The sequence below is a fragment of the Phragmites australis genome, chromosome 1 (assembly GCF_958298935.1).
Source record: "Phragmites australis chromosome 1, lpPhrAust1.1, whole genome shotgun sequence".
Classification (NCBI taxonomy): domain Eukaryota; kingdom Viridiplantae; phylum Streptophyta; class Magnoliopsida; order Poales; family Poaceae; genus Phragmites; species Phragmites australis.
Genome location: NC_084921.1, coordinates 34272212 through 34294051, shown reverse-complemented (window position 1 = coordinate 34294051; position 21840 = coordinate 34272212). Strand labels below are relative to the sequence as shown.

General features: G+C 45.0%; 2 protein-coding genes across 2 annotated transcripts; both read right to left on the bottom strand.

Annotated features, from left to right (window-relative positions):
* Positions 1-494: 494 nt before the first annotated feature.
* Positions 495-3271, bottom strand: LOC133916220 (WRKY transcription factor 71-like). The gene is made up of 3 exons (XM_062359806.1): positions 2590-3271; positions 1649-1792; positions 495-1414 (listed from the first exon to the last, which is right to left on the bottom strand). Exons 1-3 carry the CDS (start codon positions 3114-3116, stop codon positions 1024-1026), a joined length of 1062 nt encoding a protein of 353 aa, XP_062215790.1. The 5' UTR covers positions 3117-3271; the 3' UTR covers positions 495-1023.
* Positions 3272-11140: 7869 nt separating this feature from the next.
* Positions 11141-21619, bottom strand: LOC133916213 (beta-adaptin-like protein A). The gene is made up of 11 exons (XM_062359794.1): positions 21420-21619; positions 20815-21331; positions 16038-16162; positions 15753-15951; positions 15182-15410; positions 14913-15079; positions 14590-14799; positions 13944-14054; positions 13666-13842; positions 12300-12758; positions 11141-11878 (listed from the first exon to the last, which is right to left on the bottom strand). The coding sequence occupies exons 1-11, from the start codon at positions 21473-21475 to the stop codon at positions 11591-11593; spliced, it is 2538 nt and encodes an 845-aa protein (XP_062215778.1). The 5' UTR covers positions 21476-21619; the 3' UTR covers positions 11141-11590.
* Positions 21620-21840: the final 221 nt, after the last annotated feature.

The following is a 21840-nucleotide window of genomic DNA, read 5'->3' as shown; positions in this document are numbered from 1 at the left end:
CTTTGCAAATTAATTTGTCCCTGCACTGAAACTATGCATGAACTAGAATTTAGAATACCATATAAAATTTTGAAACTTTCTACATGTAAGAGAGGGAAAGTGTACAAAACTAGATAAATCTTCACATGTAGCAATATCGTGCAAATTCACACCAGCGATGAACATATATAATGCCATAACACACAATTGACAAATTTGAGACCGGACACCCATCAATTCTTTTATTTTCATCTCGATCAGTATAATAACATATGCCGGTACCAAAGAAATCAAATTAAAATCACAGCCTCATATATGAGAGCAAGCTAGTCCACAGCTATCAGCGATAAATATCACACGGACGGCCGGGACCGACACCCCCATCAAATTACTTATTCTCCTCTCAGTTGTACACTTGTACTCCTGCCATCGAACGACGAACATTGAACCAAATCACCACAAGGGCAGCTACTCCCAAAAGAAACCATTTCAGTGAAATAAATCAACACCAAAGCAATCAAAATTTTTTCTTTTTTCCCCATATACCGTCGTCTCAGTTCCAGTTTTATACACATGGACAAAAGAAGCTGAACCAGTCATCCACGGAAGCACCAGCTTGTTTGTAAGCATGCTATAGGAACAAGCACAGGTGGAGATGTCATCTTCTTTAATTTCACACGGGAACTAGGGAAAATGAAATACTCCTCTTTCTCACAAGTGAGTCAATGAGGTCACATGATATACTCTAGTACATGTACAAGAAGTCTAGAGGTGTGTACATAAATTATGTTGCCGTTCAAGTTAAAGTCATAAAGTACTCCAATCCGCGGGTGAAGTTGACAAATGGAAAAGGAAGAAATGCAAGCACCAGTTTAAGATGAAAGCTTGCAGCAGATTGATTACTCTTAATAATACCAATACCTTCACCATGGAAGACCAAGCTCAAGTACCGGGTCAGGTGATCACAATTGGCGCAATTCGATCAAGTATTTCAAAAGCATCGATCATGTCGATCTAGTCTAGCTAATTGTGTGTAGCAGTTAGTCATGGGTTGGTGGGCATCGTGGAAGGGAAAAAGTCTTGCAAGAGGGCGTAGTCAGTGAAGTGGTGCTGCTGAAGAGGAGGAGCGGGAGGTGTTGGTGCCATTGGAGGAGGAGGAGGCATACTTGGCAGGTACATGCTAGGGCTTGCGCCCATTGGGATGGGGTGCATCATGCTCATCAGGTCCGGGCGGAAGGAGCCGGACGGCATGAGGTGCTGCTGCAGCGCGTGCGCGCTGGGCATGAAGAGATGCGCGCCGCCGGTGCGGAGGCTGGTGGGGCTGTGGTGCGTGTGCTGCCCCTCGTACGTCGTGATCACCGTCGACGGGTCCTGGTACGACCTCTCCACGCGCTTCTTCACGCCGCACTTCGGCGTCGTGCACCGGTAGTAGCTCCTGCATTATATTGGCCGGAAAATTCAAATATGAGAAAGTAAGGTACAATGCATTGGGCACCTTCGTTAATATTGCTCGTAGCATATATATATCTATATATCTATATATGTATATATGTATATGTGTATATATATATATATACATATACATATACATATTTATATTATAGCTCATGCAATTATAATGGCTACATATACGATGGAAGAACAAGTGAAACTGTGAAAGTATATAAACCTTGGATAAGGGCTGTTCTTGACTGCCTTCTGGCCGTATTTTCGCCACCGGTAGCCGTCCTCGAGGTGATCGACCTCGCTCTTGGTGAGGAAGGCGACTCGGGGCTGCTTCTGCCTCTTCTCGGCTTTCTTCTTGGGTTTGTTCCTGCAGTTAATTACAAGGGCAATTATGAACACATCAGACAGATTTGATCTGGATGCAAGCTAGCTAGCTAGAGTTAGATGGAGTAGCTATTTTATGTCACAGATTTTAGCGCCAATTAGTCTAACAAGTGCTGTAGATCTATAGTGACCTGGTGTGGCAAGACTATATAATGGGATCGACCGAACATGTCATATCCAGATTAGTTATTTTTGCAGAAGATATTCTAGATCTGTAGTAGATTAATTTAGTTGCTTTGGGATATATCATTTATAATCCTCTAATATGTTATAAAAAGAGAAAAAATCTTGGATTAAATCTTCAGAGATGAAGCTAGTTGGTCAAAATTTGAAGCTGCAGCACGCACACGCAGCAATTGATGAATTCCAAGGAAGATCTCTTCTGGAGAGTACGTCGCTTATTAAATTTAATAGTACCAAATGATCTAGAAAGTCATATTGGAAACGGAACAAAAAAGAAACGGAAAGAAAGGCTAAAGAAGAGGAAAACACAACTACGTAATCTGGATTCTGGAGCTAGCAGGATCTCAATTGGTGTCTTCGTAATGAACTATAAGAACCCTAAAGTAGTAATCATAGCAAACCCTAATGTTCACACCATGTAAAAGAGAAATAAACCTAGCTAAGGGAAAATTTATGTTCATATAAGCAACAGTAGGACTAGATCTAACATGCACCAAGAAGAAGCAGCACTCCTGAAGAGAGATGCACTTAGAAGAAATAAAGCAAGAACTCAAGATGAACGCAAAGATCAGTAGCATCAAATTGATGAGAACCTACGTTTTCTGGGAACTCTCCCCATCTTCCTGAACTTTCTCATCCGCCTCCGCTGTCATCTCCTCCTCAGCCTTCGCCCTGCCCTTCTTGCACCGGCGAGGCTGGCCCTCCCTCTCCCGGTCGCTGGACGAGAGAGACACCGACGAGTTCGGTGTGAACAGGGCCGCCCCTTCTCCGGCAGCGCCACTTGTGCCCTGACTGTCGTGACTCACATCGACAGACAGCTCGTTCTTGACCGGCGCATCCTCCGCCGAGCACGGCACGTCGAGGTGCCGAGCTAGCCCGGCGGGGTCCAGGAACCCCTGCAGGTAGTCCGTGATGCTGGTATACGGCGGTATGAGCTCATCGGCGCCGGTTATGCTACCTCCACCGGCGCTCGCCGCCGCCGGCTGATTGAAGAAGAAGCTCTCCATGTCGTTGCTGTTGAACACGTACTCGGCGCCATCGGCGCGGGCGAGGTGACCATGGCCGTGCTGGTGGTAGAGGCCATAGCCATGATGATCTCCGCCTCCGCCTCCTCCAGAAGACATGGGGAGTGGGAACCTGTGTGGAGTTTAGTGTGGAAAGGGAGGAGAGGCGTGGAAATGAGGGTTTGAGCTTTCAACTAGTCTCGACTCTCTGCGCCCATTTGTTTTTTTTTTTTCGGCTGCAAAAGCGTGCTAGGATAGGCGCAAGATACGACTTTTCGGAATGGAGAATATATAAAACTTGTGGGTGCGGGTGTCTGTTGATCACGATCAATATACAATACGGCCCGTCAATTCTTAATGCGAATGACGTGTTAATGAACTTATGAAATCAGCGTGCTTAATTTAAGATTCTTTTTGCATGTGATCGTCTGTGATGTACAGTACTTAACATCGGTGTCAGCGTAAACTGTAGGCTCAAGTACTATGTTTTTTTGAGGCTCAGTTGGGCGTTGAATGACTGCTACTGATTCCCGGCCGGCCAATTGGTCATTTTCTAACGGAATATATATTAGTATAGCAATGCAATGTACAGAGTATATATACATGCATGTTGATTCATCCTTAATAGACTTTTGGCATTTAATCAACCTACTTTTAATACGTCTGGTGCAAAATAAATGTTGTCCTAGAATGCCCATAATTCAAAACTACTTTAACCACCACTATACATGATAAAATACTTAGCTTTGAACAAAAAACAATGTGAAACCACTTATATAAGCGATTGCTTGCACGATCCTTATTGTTAAATATGATTTGAGATACCTGCTGAAATGAAGCCATCTCCCACTGATTTATGCCTCAAAACCACTACTACGGAAAGGCATATAGATACTGGTTTTTAATCGACACTGATAGTTGGACTATCAGTGTTGGGTCTAAAACCGACACTAAAAATTCTTTTTACTGCCGGTTCGTGGCTCCAACCAGCAGTGAAAAGTTTTTGGGAGCAAAAAAATAAACGAGTCAGCTTGAGATTCTCAAGCCAGTTCGGTTGCTGCTCCTGTCGTCGGTGGTGCTCTGGCCGCCACCACCGCCGTATGCTCAAATCGAACACATCTCATCCATACAACACATCTCACAATCAAATTCCATACAACAATATCGGAAGCAACTTATCTCGTTCATATAACATATCTCACAATCAAATTCAATACAACAAAGCAAAGAATCACGCATCCACGCGTATAAAAACGCAATCAAGAAACCAAAGCTACCTAGCTGTAACTCCTCCATGCTCCTCCCAATCTTCTTGGCTGCAACTCGGCTACCTAGCTACCAAGAAAGCAAAGCTACCACCAGCTATAAAAACGCATGTTGTACAGATCCTTCGCGCCGTGGATGAGCTCGCTATGGTGGATGCTCGCACCGTGGACGACCTTGCCATGGTGGACGCCCGCGCCATGGACGAGCTCGCCGTGGTGGATGCACGCGCCATGGACGAGCTTGCCATGGTGGACACCCACGCCGTGGATGAGCAGATCGAGAGCTACAATCGAGAGCAGAGACTTGATTCCTTAGAGCACAGAAACTTAGAGAAAAAAGATTGGATGAGAGAGGAATGGAGTGGATAAGAGATGAGCGAACAAGAGATGCTAGAAAATATTAGCCGATCAATGGACGTGAGCCAAAAGTGTTGAAACAAAAATTTAGGTCCATTCGTATTAGTGTCGATTCATATTACAAATCGGTACTGATGTATCAGTGCCAGTTTGTAACACAAACCGGTACTGATGTATCAGTGCCGGTTTGTAACACGAACCGGCACTGTGAAAGGATCGAATGGCCCAAAAGGGGGGTGAATTGGGCATAAAAATAAGACTTCTACCGATTTCTAGAATAAGTAGTAACCTTAACCTAGATGAAAAGAAATACGACTACATGAACAAGCTAGGACAAGACAACTAAGTAAGCAAGCAAAAAACTAACACATGCGGAAATAAGAAGCTTGCAAGTATGGAAATGCTCAAAGTAAATGCGAAAATGTAAAGAGTTAAGCAAGAGGATATCGGATTTTTTTTCCCGAGATATCGAGGAGTTGGCACTGCCCCTAGTCTTTGTTGGACCATCCACTAAGGATATAACTCCCTCTTGATCCACCAAGACTCAAGACTCCCTCATGATTGCCACTTATCCATCTCCAAATTGGCAGACATCAAATCGAGCACAAACCTTCTCTTGGGGCTCCCACAAGATTCCAAGAGCTCACCAAAGTACCTCCAATCACCAAGACTGGCTAGTGTTGTCAACCACCAAGAGTAACAAGCTATAAGCTTCACTTGACCAAGATCAAGTCTAAACTACATCTAGATACACACTTGCTACTCTCCAAGCATAAATGAAGTCCTTAATCTTCAATTAAGACTTTGCTAATCACTCAAATGCTCTCTCTTGCCTTTAGATGACACACTAAGTGTATTGGTTTCTCTAGGGTCGCAAGAGATTGCAGGGAGACGAGATGGGGAGTATTTATAGGTTAGAGGTCCAAAACTAGCCGTTGCCTAACAACCTCCATTTTCTGTGAACACTTGAAGGTCTGGCATGCTCTGTCTCCCCATCACCAGCACATCCGGTGCTACCTGGTCCAAAATTTAGCCGTTAACTAGCTGTTGGAATCTGTCATTAGCCGTTGTAAAACACTCCAGCGAAGCATAAGTTCCTACGCCAAATCATCCGGCGAGCAGAACTCTATCAACCATAGTTGATGCAATCTTCTCTGCAAGATTTACTCCGGTGATATACTCCAGTGTCACAACACCAACCGTCGAACTATCCGTTGAATATAACCACGCCGAGTGAGCTTCTGCAACCTTCTCTGGAAAAAAATACTCCATCGTGTACTGCACCTCAACGCCGGACTATCGGATGAGTATAACTCTTCAAACCGGCTACTGCAAGTAATACTCTGGTGACATCCAAACCGATCGCCAGACCATCCGGCGCAAACTTCAAAAAAAATTCAGGTCCAAAACGCATAGGAAAAGCTCCAGCGATAATGAATCGTTAAGCAACGGAACATCTTGTGATCTCACTGATTTTCTAACTTGAATACTCTTGTGAGTTCAGCTAGAAAGTTGCCGGATATTCCGATAAAGACAATTTCCTTAAGCTCGACCAATTCAACCTTTCTTTAGCTCTATCTTCTCAACAGTTCAACCATGAGCTTCTATTAGCTACCTAATGCTAAAAATTCACAAGTGTGCATCCAACTAAATCTAGACACAACTAGATCAAGCTACTACTCATAGTCCCTCTTTATAGTATGGTCAAAAGATTAAAGAAAAAAGCGACATATAGTACTCTAAGTTATTTGGTCATTCATCTCCTTGTGACACTTAGAACTAGAAGATTCTTAATCTTAATGCAAATGTCATTTGATCGTTTATTAAATCGATATAGGGACCAAGATTACCCATATATCATTATAAACTAAAATTTTATACCCTTCAAAATACACTTGTTAATCACAATGATACGATTATCATTAATCACTGAAACAATTACCACTTACCTAGGCGCCTAGATGTTACACACTGATAGTCAGGTATCAGTGACGGTTCTTAGAGATTCCATCATAGTTCGTGCGTGGAAGTTTAAGAACTGATACTGATACATCTTCGGTCGTGATTACTGTTGAACCGACACTAATATGACGCTATTTTTGACTGGTTCTATAGTAGTGAACCGTGTATAAATTTCAAAGTGCATTCGACATTATGAATGTGCAAGCAGCCGAGGCGTCAATAGATTTGTCATCGTACTTTAGCACCTTATAATTTTGTTAGATTTGATAACGTATACTCAGGAAAAAAGTAATGATTATGTGTGTGCATTGTATCCTGTATGTATCTATGTACGTTCGAAATGACCAGTAAATTGGACAAGAGGTAGTATCAAACGTTTACACGGATATAGAGGGTTCGATCGTCAGAGTTCAGCTAGCTCCCTCCCCTAGGTCGAGATTGTAGAGTTGTAGAAAATGAACTATACATAATGCTGCTCAAACGACCAATGTGTTAGACTGGATTATTGGATTTATTAGCGTTAACAGGAGGGCATCTGCTACTGACCAAAACCAGCAGATCGTCACCCTTTCACCGTCAACCACTGGACCAGTCCAACCTCCTCACCATCCATCCGTGCCGCCAGCGACGATCTAGCCCCCAATTTTCAACAGCCAGAACCATCGATTCAAACTTGGTCCTAACCGTAAATTTTGGGAAAGTTTCACCCGAAAATTTATTACTGAAATATATTTGAAATGTTAGCCTTCCAGAAAAACTGAAATATTGGAAACAAGAAAGAATGGCGGAACTTATCGATTATTTAGTTCATGATGATAGTATACGGCCCTACCTTGTTTAGCCCAACGTGTCCTGTTGGTTAACTACTTTATGTACGTGTGTGCAACTGTGAGCTGTGGATGGGTCTGGTCTAGCTAGGCTCCAGCCAAGAAATTTTGTTATGTTTAAATGGCTTAATTTGTATATATAGTACATTAGAACTATTTCTTTTCTTACATACGTACAATACCAGTACCGCTTAATTTGATATTTGAAGGATCAGATACACACGTAACTCAATACTAGTTGGGGCATGGACGTACCGCAATCACGCACGGTATCACGTGCTCTATACGTACTGGTACGTGCCAAACTACCTAGATCGTGTGTGCCACACTAGACATATTTACTTTCACTACAGAACGCACCAAAGCTGTTTATGCATAGTGTAGACAACCGAAACAAGCAAGCAAGGCAACCGTATATATATACTTTCACACTAGACATATATACTTTCACTACATATATACTTTCACACTAGACATATGATCTTGCTGAAGGCAACCGAAACAAGCAAGCCGCGTTCAGAACGGCCAGAGCGGGCGCGGGCCACGTACAGAAGTTGGTGCGGTCACGGCTCCTCACAGGTCATGACGAGCCGATGACCAGCCGGCTGGTCCCCGGCGAGAATGGAAGAAACCAATCGCTAACCGGCATCGCGTCACACCACGAGGTAGCGTGGTGGTGGCGCCCGCCCGGTACGCACGGTACAATACATAGCTGGAGCGGCCCTGGGCCCTGGCCGCACGGCTGTCCCGTCACACGTACGAGCGCCGCAGGAGTCAGCCTTTAGCCCGCGCGCGCGGTCAAGCCTTACGGCGCGGCTATGGGCCTCACCCCGCCCGCGCTCACGTGCGCGATTGCCGATTACGCCAGGCGGCGCCCCGACCTGCCCTCCGACGGAACCTACTCGAGCGCACCGTGCGCAGGGGAGGAGTAATCTACGGCATAGCGTCACGACGCGCGGGCCAGGGGCGCGCGAGATGGGGGGCCGGGATCAGGTGCGGTGTGTGGCGTGTGAACGGGCGGGCGCTTTGGGGGCGCCGCGATGGTAGGATGCGTGGTGGGATCGGATCGACGGGACGGGGCACAGGTGGATGCGCGCGGGATTTGGCGATGCGGATGCGGACGATTCGCGTCTGGTTTCCGGAGCGTGTCCGGCTAATTGTGCACGCGGGGCGGTGGGGTGCGGGGCGTCGGCAGGCGGGCGATGCCGATAGATGTGCTTTGCGCACGAGGAGTAATGGATTTAGTCTAAAAATATAAATAGAGTAGAATCAGCCGTTTAACTATAAATCGATACAATTAAAAATATAAAATATAATGTAAAGTGATTAACATAAAAATCTCATCGTTGAAAAGGCAGGATGGCCACCCAACTCATCCTATTGGTCGGTCTGTCTATGCGCGCGAGGATCTTGTGCCGTTGTGCGTGCGTACCAGGTGCAGCCGCGGTATCGTGGCGCGGGGTGGTGGTGCCGAACCCGGCGGCGCGCGGTCCCACGCCCGTGCCCGTGCCCGTGAGCGTGCGCGTCCGCGTGCGCTAATTTTCTGTGATTTGATGCGTGTTCCCGGTGTGTCGATGCCTTGTCGGATCGACCAAAGACAGCTATTGCGGTTGCGCTCCTGTGACTCGGACGGGCTTCGACTTTCGACCTTCGAAAATGCTGTGTGATGTAGCCAAGGAAGGGGGGATCCGCGGGCGAACTGAGCTAATTTTGGCGTGGTTCAATTCCTCCTTGGTTAAGATGCATGCATGTGAATATGTGATCCGTAGTCCCGTCAGTTGCATGCAGTAGTGCGGTTTCGGAATCTTTTTATGAGTACCTTTTCCCCCTTCAAGCCGAGTAGTACGAGCGTTATAGAAGCTCGCTGCACTTTAACTTAGACGTACTGGTATGGTCGTGAAACTACTTGGCGCGCAGCTCTGCTGTTCTTCGAGTAGGCCGTAGCAGAGGAAAGGAATACGTGGAAAAGTAGGCTTCAATTCTAAAGTGTTCAGCAACTGATACACGACGTTGTGGCCGTGCTCGTAACTACATGCGCGATTTGTTTTTCTTGAAGAAAACATTGATGACTCTTCACGGTGCAAATTCTCTCACAAAAAGGAACAGATAGATATCTGTTACTCTCTCTCTCGTACGGCGTCTCGAAAATCTCTTCGTTGTACGGACTCCAGAAATTTGATCTTTTTTCTACCGGAACTCCACATATAATGGTCCTTTAGAAACTCAGTCCAGAATATCCATCTCAAAAACACTGGCAATTTCAGCCTTAAATATATTAAATCCCGACCCAACATAAAATTGCCTTTCTGAGTCCGCCATGCCTTCTACGTAGAGAGATCCTATATTAACTATACGTGTGATGTCTTTACTGACATGTGGAGCCTACTGATAGCTAGCCTATGTCAGTGAAAATATCACCCCGGCAAAGGAACCGCGTCCTTCCACGTGACCTGCGAGTGGGCCAAGCGTCCTAGTGGCAAGCCACTATTAACACAAGGACACCGTATCAGCCGTCATCAGATAAAAGAATCCTCAGCTAAAAAAAGGTAAAATTAGATGGATATCATCACAAAAATGTCAATATTAGAAAATACTATCAGTGTGAAGATGACATGTGGGCCTAGATGTCATCCTCGCACTGATGGCATTTTCTAACTTTTGCGATTTTTACGATGGTACTTAGCAAATTGCTAAAAAAAGATCAAAGAATCCCCAAACACCACAACCCTAGGGTTTTTGCTTGGCGAGCTAGATCAAGTCCAGGCGATTCCCATAGTGTCGTGTTCGTTGCTAAAACCGAAGGGGAGCAGGGGCGGGAAGAAGGGCCCCTCTACGGTCGAGGAGAACCAGGGGGCGACGGTGGCGGTGGCGGTGTGGGTCGCGAAGGAGTGGGCCACATGGACGATAAAGAAGGTGAAGGTGGTGGTGCACTACGGCTTCATCCCACTTATCATCGTCATCGGCATGAAATCCGAGCCCAAGCCCTCCATCGCCCAGCTCCTCTCCCTCGTCTGATCCAGTCCCCTGGCAAGGCCGAGATGCGGTTGATCTGACTCCTTTCATACTAGTTCATAGCTGGTACTGTTTTGGTATGGATATGCTATTAATGTGGTGATATGAACTATACTCATGTTTTGATACATGTTCTGTATCTGTGCCTATTGCTGGTCCTTCTTGATTTTTCGATTGAACTGCTTGATATGGTTTTGGGGACTAACTTGTTTCAGCTTGCATCTGGAGCAATTTCATTGGACTTGGTCGATGTGAGATTGGTGGTTGACCAATTCGTTTGAATTTGTCGATGTGAGATTGTGGTTGTATGTGATTCATACCGCCTCTAACTTTCAAAGCTAGAAGCTTGTTACCCTGGCAGTACAAGGGAGGATGCTGATCGATTAAGTGCAATGCTTGTAACAATCTTTTTTAGTTTTCATAGGCTTCCATCCACTGAAAACGAGTGGAATACCCTCAAGGGGGGCGGTGCTGCCGGGTTAGGGTTTGAGGTGATGTCCCTTGGCTTAAGGGATCACCGAAGCAGTGGCCAGACCAACGGTGGATGGAGGTGAGATGATAATGATGGTGCTAGCTGCAACAGGCAGCAGGTGCGCGGTGGCTGCAGCCGCTAGCGGGCAGCTGGTCAACGATGACAGTGATGGCCGGAGGTAAGATGGCAACGATGCTGCTAGAACCATGGACAGCAGATGAGCGGTGGCCGCCGGAGACGAGGCAAGCATTAGTGGTAGAATGAACAGCTTTATTGCTCTGTGCAAGTAAAAATAATATACATGAAAGTTGAATGTGTTGTTTCTACATCCTTAAAAAAGAGGTGACATTCACCCCCAGAACAGACAAAAAGGGGCGACATTCACCTCCAGAACAGACCAACACCATCAAACCAGCAGAACCCTGAACAACCAGTTGTTCCTCTGGATGACGTATTCGTAACTTAGCCCAGAGAACACAAACAAGATAACCCCTACCACAAAACTCCAGTACTCTCCTTGCTGAACCTGCTAATGCTGCTACGCCGTTGAACAGCAAATTTCATACCATTCTCTAATATTTTGATTACATATGTACTAGAAAAGATTACTCGAAGTGCTAGGATAGCAGACTGTGGACATACCGCGACAAGCCAGAAAACTGTAGACCAAGACATCATCAAGGCAGAAAAGGCTCAGGATCAAGAAAGCCCAAATTTGGACAAGGCTGACTGAAACAAAGTAGAGAATGCCTCAGCAGCTGCCCCATCCGCCTTAATTTTGAGTTGTGCCTTCGCTGATGCTGTGTTAACGATACATTCTACAAGGAAGAAAGCAGTAGCCCCATCTGTCTGAGCATAGAAAAAAAACTTGTAGTTTGGAGGCTGACCACCCGAAGCAATACATTGAATGTAATTGCTTTGCATATGACGGATCAGTGATTGGGGATTCATTAATGATGCTGCTCCTTGTGGACTTAAAGAACATTCCTGTCAAATACAACGAAACACTTAAGAGAGAAACATTTAAGATCAGGAGGATAAAATCATAGGCCAGTTAATGTTAGACATTTCAACTGGAGATTAATTTGAAGGTAAGACATATATTAGACATCGGTGGCACCCAGGAATTTCATTCATTAGACCACCTTGCTAAAAATCATAAGAAACTCCAACGAGGCAAAATCACTGCTCAGCGGTCAGAAGTTGGAACAGAAACTTCTAGTTTCAGGCTCTTCATCAGAGACAAATTTTATGGGGAGAACAAATAAGAGTATATTAGACAGTAGCATCAACAAAAATTCTCATTAGACCACTTTGCAGAAACCAGGAAATGAGAAAAGGCAATGTGGAGTATGTTGCGCTACGGATAATCAGAAAATGCAAGGACAAAAACCTGAAAGTAGCATACCTGAGATAGCGATAATGCCAGCTGACCCCATTTCCTCTGGAACGTGCCAGGATCTAACACAGGCTTTGAGTTAAGGGTCAGTGCTGGTAGTGGTGGAGGTGCTGGAGCTTCAGTAACACCAAGCCCAAGAAGGTCATCGAGACTAAAGTTTGATTGCGAGGAATATGTCGGCCCACCAGTATTTATTAGTGCAGTTTCAGCAGGTGTTTGCGAACTTAGCAATGAAGGGCCGCTCAAGTCGGAAGGAGCATTGTATGTAGAGATGGAAGAACCGTTGCTGGTTCTCGTACCATTGTCCTCTTTATCTGAAGTACTTAGCAAAAGATCGTTATCATTTTCTTGATATCTTTGGGCAGAAATTACATTTTCTGGAGCCTCTGCCCCAACAGTCAAGTTTGTAAGATCCTCTGAGTACTCAAATGGTCCACGATGCTCCTTATCTGTAAACATGTAGGATGGCTACCAAATAGATAGATGTTAATACCTTTTATGGATAGTATATAGATAATAAGATTTGAGTAGTTGCCTTGCTAGGAACATATGCTCTAGTCGTATCCAGCATTTGTAAATTGTAGTAAGCACACATCACAGAAATCTGGATTTTTCTCACCCTAGCCATAAAAGAAATGCATTTGGCATGACAGAAAGATGCAAACAAGTTCATCTCTCGATAAAGCTCCACACAAAATCAATACATAACAAGGACATGAACTCTATTTGAGTCACATGAACCTAATTCGCCTCAAGCAAGGGTTTTGAAAACTGCTTATTATTGTCTCTGACAAGCTATGCAGTTGAAGACAGTGCTTAATCTCTTGTATGATGAGTTGAACTAAATGTACAGTGCTACCCAACTTCCAAAAAGTTCTTTCATTCAAAGTCGTTATCCCATGTCAGTTATCTAAAGAATTCGCAATTTGTCAGGACTCAGGAGACAAGTTGGTATTGCTTGAAACTAATCACCAGTTTGACTACATAATTGATATTAGTTACAGTCAATAGTTGACCAAAATCCACGAGCCAACTAGTATTCAGCAAAGCACTACATCGAAAGTTTGAAACCCCTCCCCTAACAGCTGTTGGTTTCTGTAAAAATAAATAAATATTGTATTATAGCAACTGCATCATTTGTCATTCATGCCTTGCAATGCCAAAACGTTAATTAAAGCAGCTTCATCACTGAAAAGATAGACAACTTGACAGGAAGAATACTAAAGAAAGGGTGGATACTTAAAGGGTGGATACTGAATTCAACAATGATAGGGATCCCAGCAAAGTCCGTTAACATAATAATATGGTATTCAAAATGTGATGAAAAATATCCAGTAAATGGTGTCCACATTACGATACACATTAAATTGCGTACCTTCTGATATACAACTGATAAACTGTTGAACTCATCAAATATCCGATCTTTTATTTCACTGCTCTGTTCATCTGCAAATATGGAGACAGCTTGTTTGGGAGGGTTTACTATACGTTCTGCTACAGCAGGATCGTATTGCAAAAGCCTGTAGTAGAAAAGCGCTCTGTCATGAACATCCTGTGAAAAAGTGCAGTTTAGCTAGAGCAACAGTCTTTTCACCACTCATAGAAATGGTATGAATAGTCCAACTGTCATAGTATAAACAAAACAATCCTGACCTGGTGCGTATCAGATAGACCAACTGCTAGTATAGCTCCTAATGCCTTTTGCGTCTCCGGAGGTCTCTTAAAGAAACATTTCATCAATGCAGTCAGGAGATGCATGCGGACCTGCAAAATGCAATATCAATGGAAAAACTAAGTGGACCTCAAGAACGAGTAGCAAATGGCTAGGGCCATGACATAAAGATTGAAAGAAAATGCATGGAATAATACAATAATGTCAAGATAGCCCTACTAAGTTCAAGAATCAAGATGACAGCTCAAATAAGGGAACAAAATCACCCTTACTTTTAAATTTTAAGTGCAATGGGAAGTGAATTTCACACACAACACAAAGCCACACCTTTCATTCCAGAGTAGAAATTTCAGTTATTAATGCTTTAGTCCTTATCTTAGATATAACTTCAGGACACAAAATTGTAAGTCATACAGTTACACCATTAATGACAAAAACAATCTTTTGGTGTACACAGTACGCATAAGAAAAAGTAGAAGATCCTCTCTTTTCTTCCATGGAAGATAATTTCAGCAACTTGGTTAATCTGGTATGAAATGTATGAAAACTACATACAAAATATGGCAGAAGGCATACAGAACTATTGGGAAATCTGAACAGTGTAAAATAAGGAAGAATTGTTGGTACCTCAGGAGAGTGCTCTTCATCCCAGTTTTCAACAAGACTTTCAAGAATGTATGGAGCATCATGCATATCTTGTGAATATTCTCCCAACATCCATATGAGAGCTGCTTTTCCTTTTGGCTCCTGAATATTTTTGCTACTGATATTTCCAACAACAGCAATACAATCATGGCTCCATTGAGGATATTTCCTCAGAAGATCTTTCACCAAGACCTGATTTTTAGTTTTTAATCAGAAACATCGAGGTGCAAGTTGAATGTAATCCTATAAGGCTAAAAGACTGGACCATGAGTAAAGGATCAACAAATAGCATTACAAACACTTACTAGAGTTTCAGCAGTCACATAATCCTTATCCATTTCAAGAAATTGTAGAAGCCTGTCCACAATGGCATTAACATCATACTGCTGCAGTGCTATTTTTCCAACTGCCCGAATAGACTCTCTTGCAATTGGTACATCAACATTTCCAGCGTATTCACACAGCTCAGTAACTGGTGGGAAAAAAACATACAATATGGATACTTTAGGAAAATAATGGCAACTAATAAGTAACATATCACATATTAGAGTTGGAAGCTGGATATTTGGCATACCAATTTCATAGGTGTTGCTTTCATTTGCTATAGCAGTCAACATTTCAAGTTTAAGCTTCTTCACATACGAAGGATCACTAAATTGGCAGTAGAAACTTTTGTAGTCGGAGGAAAATAATATTGGAGCACGCATCACCAGAAGATGTAAATGACATAACACAGAGTATGATTGTTCAGGACTCCCAGCACCCACTAGAGTAAGCAAAGGTGCTTTTAGACGCTCATAAACCTAAGATGGAGGATTTAAACAGAGATTAAAAAGATTTTCAATCAAGGCCTAGTGAAATAAATGAAATCCATGGAGCACAAGAATATGACCATTTTCAACACATAAACATGAGAAGCCAAATAAATCAAGTGTCCTCAGAATTAAGAAATTTCCAGACTACATGAACTTCCAAATAACAGCATTGTGTACAGCTAATGGTTATGTGAAACGGCATGTTCAGTGTATCTGGTTGCATGACACAACAAAAATGTACGAACGCTTCCCCTCATCTAAGCAGCATAATATTGCTGCATGAGCAAGATTACATCTCTGGTAATATAATGGGAGTAACAACATGCGCACCTGCTGATGAACATCAGTCATAGACATTGTCAAGTGGAGAAAAACTTTGATTGTTGCCAAAACAACAGCTCCATTTGCATGTTGAAGTCTATCCTCAAGCAGGTTCATTATGTCAAAAATTTCGCTGTTATCAGATGGTAGGAACTTTGATGCCAACTCAAGAACAAGGCACTGTGCCCACTCACTGAACTCTTTGATCCTGCAATTAAACCCCCAAAAAAATCTCAAGTAAATGCACATAGGGACTGTTGCCAGAAAAGGCTCCAGAGACAGGTTGAAATTCACCTGTTTAGCAGGTAAAATACCACTGGCTTGCTATATAGTGTCTCAATCTCCCTTGCTGCTGCCTCAGAATTGGCAGCTTCTAGAGTCCAAATCTCCTGCAATGCATGCAGGCAATTGGCAACTACCTGCAAATACACCAATACAATCAGCTTATCCCAAAAAAGAACGGTCTTTCACATGATAACATTCAATCATTAATCAGTTGAACCAAAGCCCCAATAAAATTGACCTCTCCAGTGGAACGGCTCAGAATTAAATAAAACCATCCTCAACGCAGCACCTCATGGCTCATAAGTCATAACTGGCACATAAAACTTACAAAACAGCCCTTTCTAGTGGAAGCCACAACAAACATAAGCTGTATTAAGCAATTGAGTTTTCATGTTCCAGAAATGAATAACAATGGATTGGTAAACTTGGGGCTGAAAAGGTAAACTTAAAGTATTCTGCAGATAGCTTCTGCTGTACACAGAAGCAGGCAGAAGCAGTGAAATTCATTCATTTTTAATAATTTTCATTTATACACTCTGTGAAAGTACTCAACAGCACAATTAAAAGTCAGCAGAACATTATATGAGATACAAAAAAAAACAGCCACCATCCAACATGGTCTGGTAACAAGCCCACTATGTGGAGACAGAATGCTGTCAAGGAAGGTTTCTTACGGACCTTGTTCACCTACAATCAACAAACTTCTAACTCAGCACTCAACACTATGGAAAACTGCAAGTTCTCATGAAACAAAAATTACCAAATGACAGCCTATGATGTGGCAAAGTTAAGATCTCTAGAAGCATTGGCTGAGTTTAAAAAGAGCTACGACTTGCAGTGTCTTTCTTCCTTATTAAAATATATGCAATACCCCATTGATTTTTTGGACCAAGTTAACCGACACAAGCACAAATGATCCAAGATTATTGAAAGCACTGTGAAACAATAGGGAGAACAAGTAGGAACACGCCACTTGCTATTAAAAAAGGGTCAGTTGAGTGAAAAGCTAGACTTTCATTTGATACGGTGACGCTAATCTTCCACCAGCTTCAACTAATTACAATATCCAGTGTGTATTAAGTTTAGACGGTATTACTTTGTAGTTTGTATTACCTTATTCAGAAAGAAGAATCCATGAAGGATTATATTTAATGTGAGTGCCATGGGTCAAGATCCAGCCCATGGCCCAATAAGACCGGCCGGCCCAAAAGCCCACTCGTGGATACTGTTCACTCTCGTGAACAGTACCGCGTATACTGTAGCAGCGATCGGGTCCGCACCGTTTCTCAGCCGTTAAGTAGATTAGGATTTTCCAGAACTTTCCAAACTGTAATAGATTACTTAGAGGTCAAGTTAGCCTCTATATAAAGAGAGGTAAATCATCAATAAAGAGATAAAGCAAGAATTAGAAGTAAAACCTTTCTTCTTGCCGTCCAGGCACAAGGCGCCTGGCTGACCCTCGCCCTCTCTCTCTCTCATGCCGCCGCCCACCTCCACGGTCGCCATCCCCCTCCTCTTCTCCCTCCAATAAACAAGTGTCCACTATATCTGGTATCAGAGACCACTCTGATATCATGGATTTCGTCGAAGAGATTGATCATGCAGTTAACTCAAGATCTACATACGCAGATGTGATCACGAAGGACTGCATCGACCTCGACAACAACAAACACGGACTTGTTGCTCACATGAACAGTACCATGGTACTGCCATCGCATGAACAGTACCTGTATGTCTGTTCCGTCCATGAACGGTACCTATGGCGCTCTGATTTCCTCCAATCTTCATGCTCCACTCGTCGCTGACCCTACGCCTTCATCACGGGATCTTTGCAAGCAATTTGAGGAATTTTGTCGTGAATGCCGACAATGTTTCGATGAGTTGTTCACCGTCCTCAACATTCCTCGGAATCCAAATGAGGCACCTAAGTTTTCTTCCCCCTTACCGCACCGACTGCTAGCCTCAAATGCATGTACCAACAAAGATGATCTACAGCAGGCTGCTTCACCACCGACGACCGTCATCCTGCCAGATGCCATCGTCCCGTCATCAGTAGCTTCATCGGAAGTCGACAATCATCGGCAGATGAACACTCCTGCAACATTGCCTACACATCGAACATCAGCATTCCCTCTACGCCGGCCTTCCACCCTATCTTGACGCCAGGCGATGCTGCCCATGTCTCCCTAGAAGGTCAAATTATGCACAACGAAGAACCTATTATTATGACAACCCCTAGTGTTCAGGAGAAACATACGGCCGCTACACAGGATTTGTGGTGTCCGCGGTCACGACGCCCCTCACCGAGGCTTATGGCACTTCAACAGCCGCAGACTCTCGTGTGCCACCTGCGGCCTACTTGGAGATCACGCCTGGGGCAGGAGGCCCTAGGGCATCTCCAAATGCTAACCCCACATGACTGCTGCCGATCAAGCACCTCACTAGAAAGGAGATTATGGAGAGGTGGTGTCTCAACCTTTGCCCTTAGTGCGACGAGAAGTTTAGCGACAATCATGATTGCAAACACCTATTCTTCATCGTGGTTGGTCGTGACTTCATCGATGATGATCCACACTACACGCCACCATCAGCAGTAACAGGTCGTGATGTTGCTGCAGTCAAGGCCAATGATGCCCCGCTCCATGGCATGGTGTTCCAAGGTCCAGCTGCAATAATCTACAATGTTATGACGATGGGAGCTACCAGTTTCTCCAGCATCCACGACTTCGTCAACACCAAGCTGGGCATCACTACTCCAACATCCACTTCAAGTTGTGAGGATTACTCCGTTGTCACCTGCCGCATTCATGCGTGCACCGGCGGCCACACCATTGCACGGCCTATTGATCCTGGTGGACCGAATGATGTGGCTATCACCAGTTCCTCCATCTCCACCATGACATCTGGCGACCACGGTCACTCGACCTCCATTGCATCCAGTAGCCATCAGCGTTTAGGAGAAATGCACGTCCACCCTTCCCATCCACACCATCTCAAACAAGGTCGTCAACATCGTCACGCAACATGATTTGGAGATCGTTGTTCCACCGGCGGCCTTGCCTACAACCATCGTGCCACCAATCTCCGCCATCCGGATGTTATGCAACGCACCAACCTTCACTTGTCAGCCATTCACCGCTCTTAGGATCGTTCTAATCGCCTACCTGCTTGCCTCGTTCCCATGGGAACCAGGAGAATTGTGTGTTGCGTGCAGGATCTCCAATTCCTCTACCCAACATTTGTCGTACTACTACTGCGTGACAGATATCAACATCCATAAGGTACACATTAACTCTGTCTTGCATGAATTCAACAACGGGCACAACAACGATGTACGTGGATTTCAACATCTCCAGCACAAAACACAACGTCATCATGATCCACGTCTTCATCATGCTCATCGCCGAGTCTACCTCCTTTACCTACATCAATGGTGATGCAATCATCTACGTGCTCCTTCGACTCCAGGCCACTGACATCATCATCAACACGAGGCGAATGGAGTTCTCCATCAACCATCTCCGACCCTGCCTCGTCACGCCAAGGAGCCGCATGGGAGCAGAACTCTTTCTTCAACATGGAGCTTCCTCGGGCTTCAACCATGACCCCTACCTTACAGCATGCGGAGCTTTCCCCAATTAGCAGCTCAAGGACAAGCTACAAGTGAATGGAGGGAGAGATGTCATGGGTCAAGATCCAGTCCATGCTCCAATAAGACCGGTCGGTCCAAAAACCCACTCGTGGATACTGTTCACGCCCGTGAACAGTACTGTATAATGTAGCAGCGGCTGGGTCCACACCGTTTCTTAGCCGTTAAGTAGATTAGGGTGTTCCAGAACTTTCTAAATTGTAATAGATTACTTAAGGACCAAGTTAGCCTCTCTATATAAAGAGAGGCAAATCATCAATAAAGAGATAAACAAGAAGTAGAAAGAAAACCCTTCTTGCCGTCCAAGCGCCTGACGCCTAGCTGACCCTTGCCCTCACCCTCTCTCTCTCTCTTTCTCACGCTGCCGCCTCCTTGCACACAAACCCTAGCCGCCGCCCACCATAACCGCTGGTGACCTCCACAGTTGCCATCCCCCTCTTCTTCTCCCTCCAATAAACAAGCGCCCACTACAGTGAGCATAATAATGCATATCAAGATCGAGATGATACTAACACTGTAATTTTGCATTCGCTAGAATATTTCACAAGATGCTGCTATAATTTGTTAAGTCATTATGCATGTCAATGCAAAATCTCTTGGGCTATAAACCAACCAATCACTTAAAATTTTTGTCACGCATAAGAATGGTTAAACTTCCTGTGTGACATCCTAGGCAAAAAAAAAAATGATGTTTACTCAATGTATTTTATAACTACACAAGGGTAGGCAGCTGAAATATTTAGAAAACAACCAATACATTCAAACAAACCAGGTTAAAGTCAAACTTTTTTAATTGATAATATAATCATGAATATGCAACTTTATTAGTCATTTCCATTCATCTATTCAATTAAACAAGCTGCAAATCAGATAGCAACGGCAGGCTACGCCCAGTTCTAGGTAACAGCTTCCAATGGCATGCAGTGCCTAAATTCAATCAGTGCTGAGAATGGCATCGGTGCGTAGTGAACTTAATTCCAGTTCCAGGTTGAGTCCGCAAAATGCAAGTAGTTTACTTTTAGGTGACAATCAAACAGTTCAACAATCAGTTTGTGGTAGTAGTCATTGCAAATAATTACTAGTAACACAATCACTGCATAGCGGATTCATCAAGCAGTTTGTGGCAGCTCATCTCACCTGTGCATCGGGGTCGGAGAGCATGAGCGCCTTGAGCGAAGCAGGCAGGTCAGCATCAAGGCAGGCATTGGCCGATATGTGATACAGCTTCGCAGCACCAACAGCAGCGATCATCCGGACGTAAGCGCTGGGGTCCTTGAGCCCAATAGTGAGCGGAGTGACGAGGTACTCGACAAGGTTGGGGACACGGAGGGAGCAGAGGCTGCGGAGCGCGAGGCCGCGGATGGTGGGGTCCTGGTCGCGGCAGTCGCGCTGGAGGAAGTTGATGGTGAGGAGTGCGAGGTCCGGGTGCGCGCGCGCGTGGGCGCCGACGTAGAGGTAGCACATCTTCTTGGTCACAACGTCGGAGGTGGCTGAGCAGAGCACCATCTCACCGAACGCGGCCGACACGTCGATGCCAGCCGTCATGCAGGAGATCACCCGCTTGAAGATGTCCCTGCGCTGGTCGTCCGCGTCTGGCGCGCGGCTCCCAGCTAGCTGTCGCAGCTGCTGCTTCAGATCCGCCACCTCGCTCTTCCTGCACTCACGGAGTCGCCAATTGGCTTGTTAGTTAGGGTTCGGGAGGCGGGAGGTCTCGGGAGTCGGAGCGGGAGGGAGTGGCGTACCCGGAGGGTTGGGACGGGGAGGCGGACTTCACCGCCGAAGGGACGGTGGGAGCCATGGCGGCGATCGGCCGCGGCGGGGGGTTGGATCTCGCCTGGGGAGCAAGACGACAGCGACGAGCTTGGATCTGAGCTGGGACAGTGAACGGGAGTACCAGAGGCTGACAGGTGGGTCAAGCAACATACGCCTTCGTGAAGGGAATACGTATTATAAACAAAGAAAGCAGTGGCACGTAAACGGATCCCACGGAGGCGCGCTCCATTAACCCGTAACTATTCAAGCCAACGCTTTCTTGTCGCTGGCTGTGGCGGCGCGCCTTGTCAGGGAGGGCGACGCCCCGCGGGGGCAGACGCTGTGCGATCTCTCCCCGGGTAGTCGACGAAGCGATGCTCGCCGCTTCCACGTCTGAGCCTCGGCCTTGCG

Excerpts from the sequence above, each read along its gene's own strand:
- LOC133916213 (XM_062359794.1), bottom strand. The coding sequence starts at position 21,475 with ATGGCTCCCACCGTCCCTTCGGCGGTGAAGTCCGCCTCCCCGTCCCAA. Across the intron at positions 21,332-21,419 it reads TCCCCGTCCCAACCCTCCGG|GAAGAGCGAGGTGGCGGATC; the intron begins GTACGCCACTCC and ends CCGTGAGTGCAG. Across the intron at positions 14,800-14,912 it reads ATGTGACTGCTGAAACTCTA|GTCTTGGTGAAAGATCTTCT; the intron begins GTAAGTGTTTGT and ends ACTAAAAATCAG.
- LOC133916220 (XM_062359806.1), bottom strand. The coding sequence starts at position 3,116 with ATGTCTTCTGGAGGAGGCGGAGGCGGAGATCATCATGGCTATGGCCTC. Across the intron at positions 1,793-2,589 it reads GGGGAGAGTTCCCAGAAAAC|GAACAAACCCAAGAAGAAAG; the intron begins GTAGGTTCTCAT and ends AATTAACTGCAG. Across the intron at positions 1,415-1,648 it reads AAGAACAGCCCTTATCCAAG|GAGCTACTACCGGTGCACGA; the intron begins GTTTATATACTT and ends AATATAATGCAG.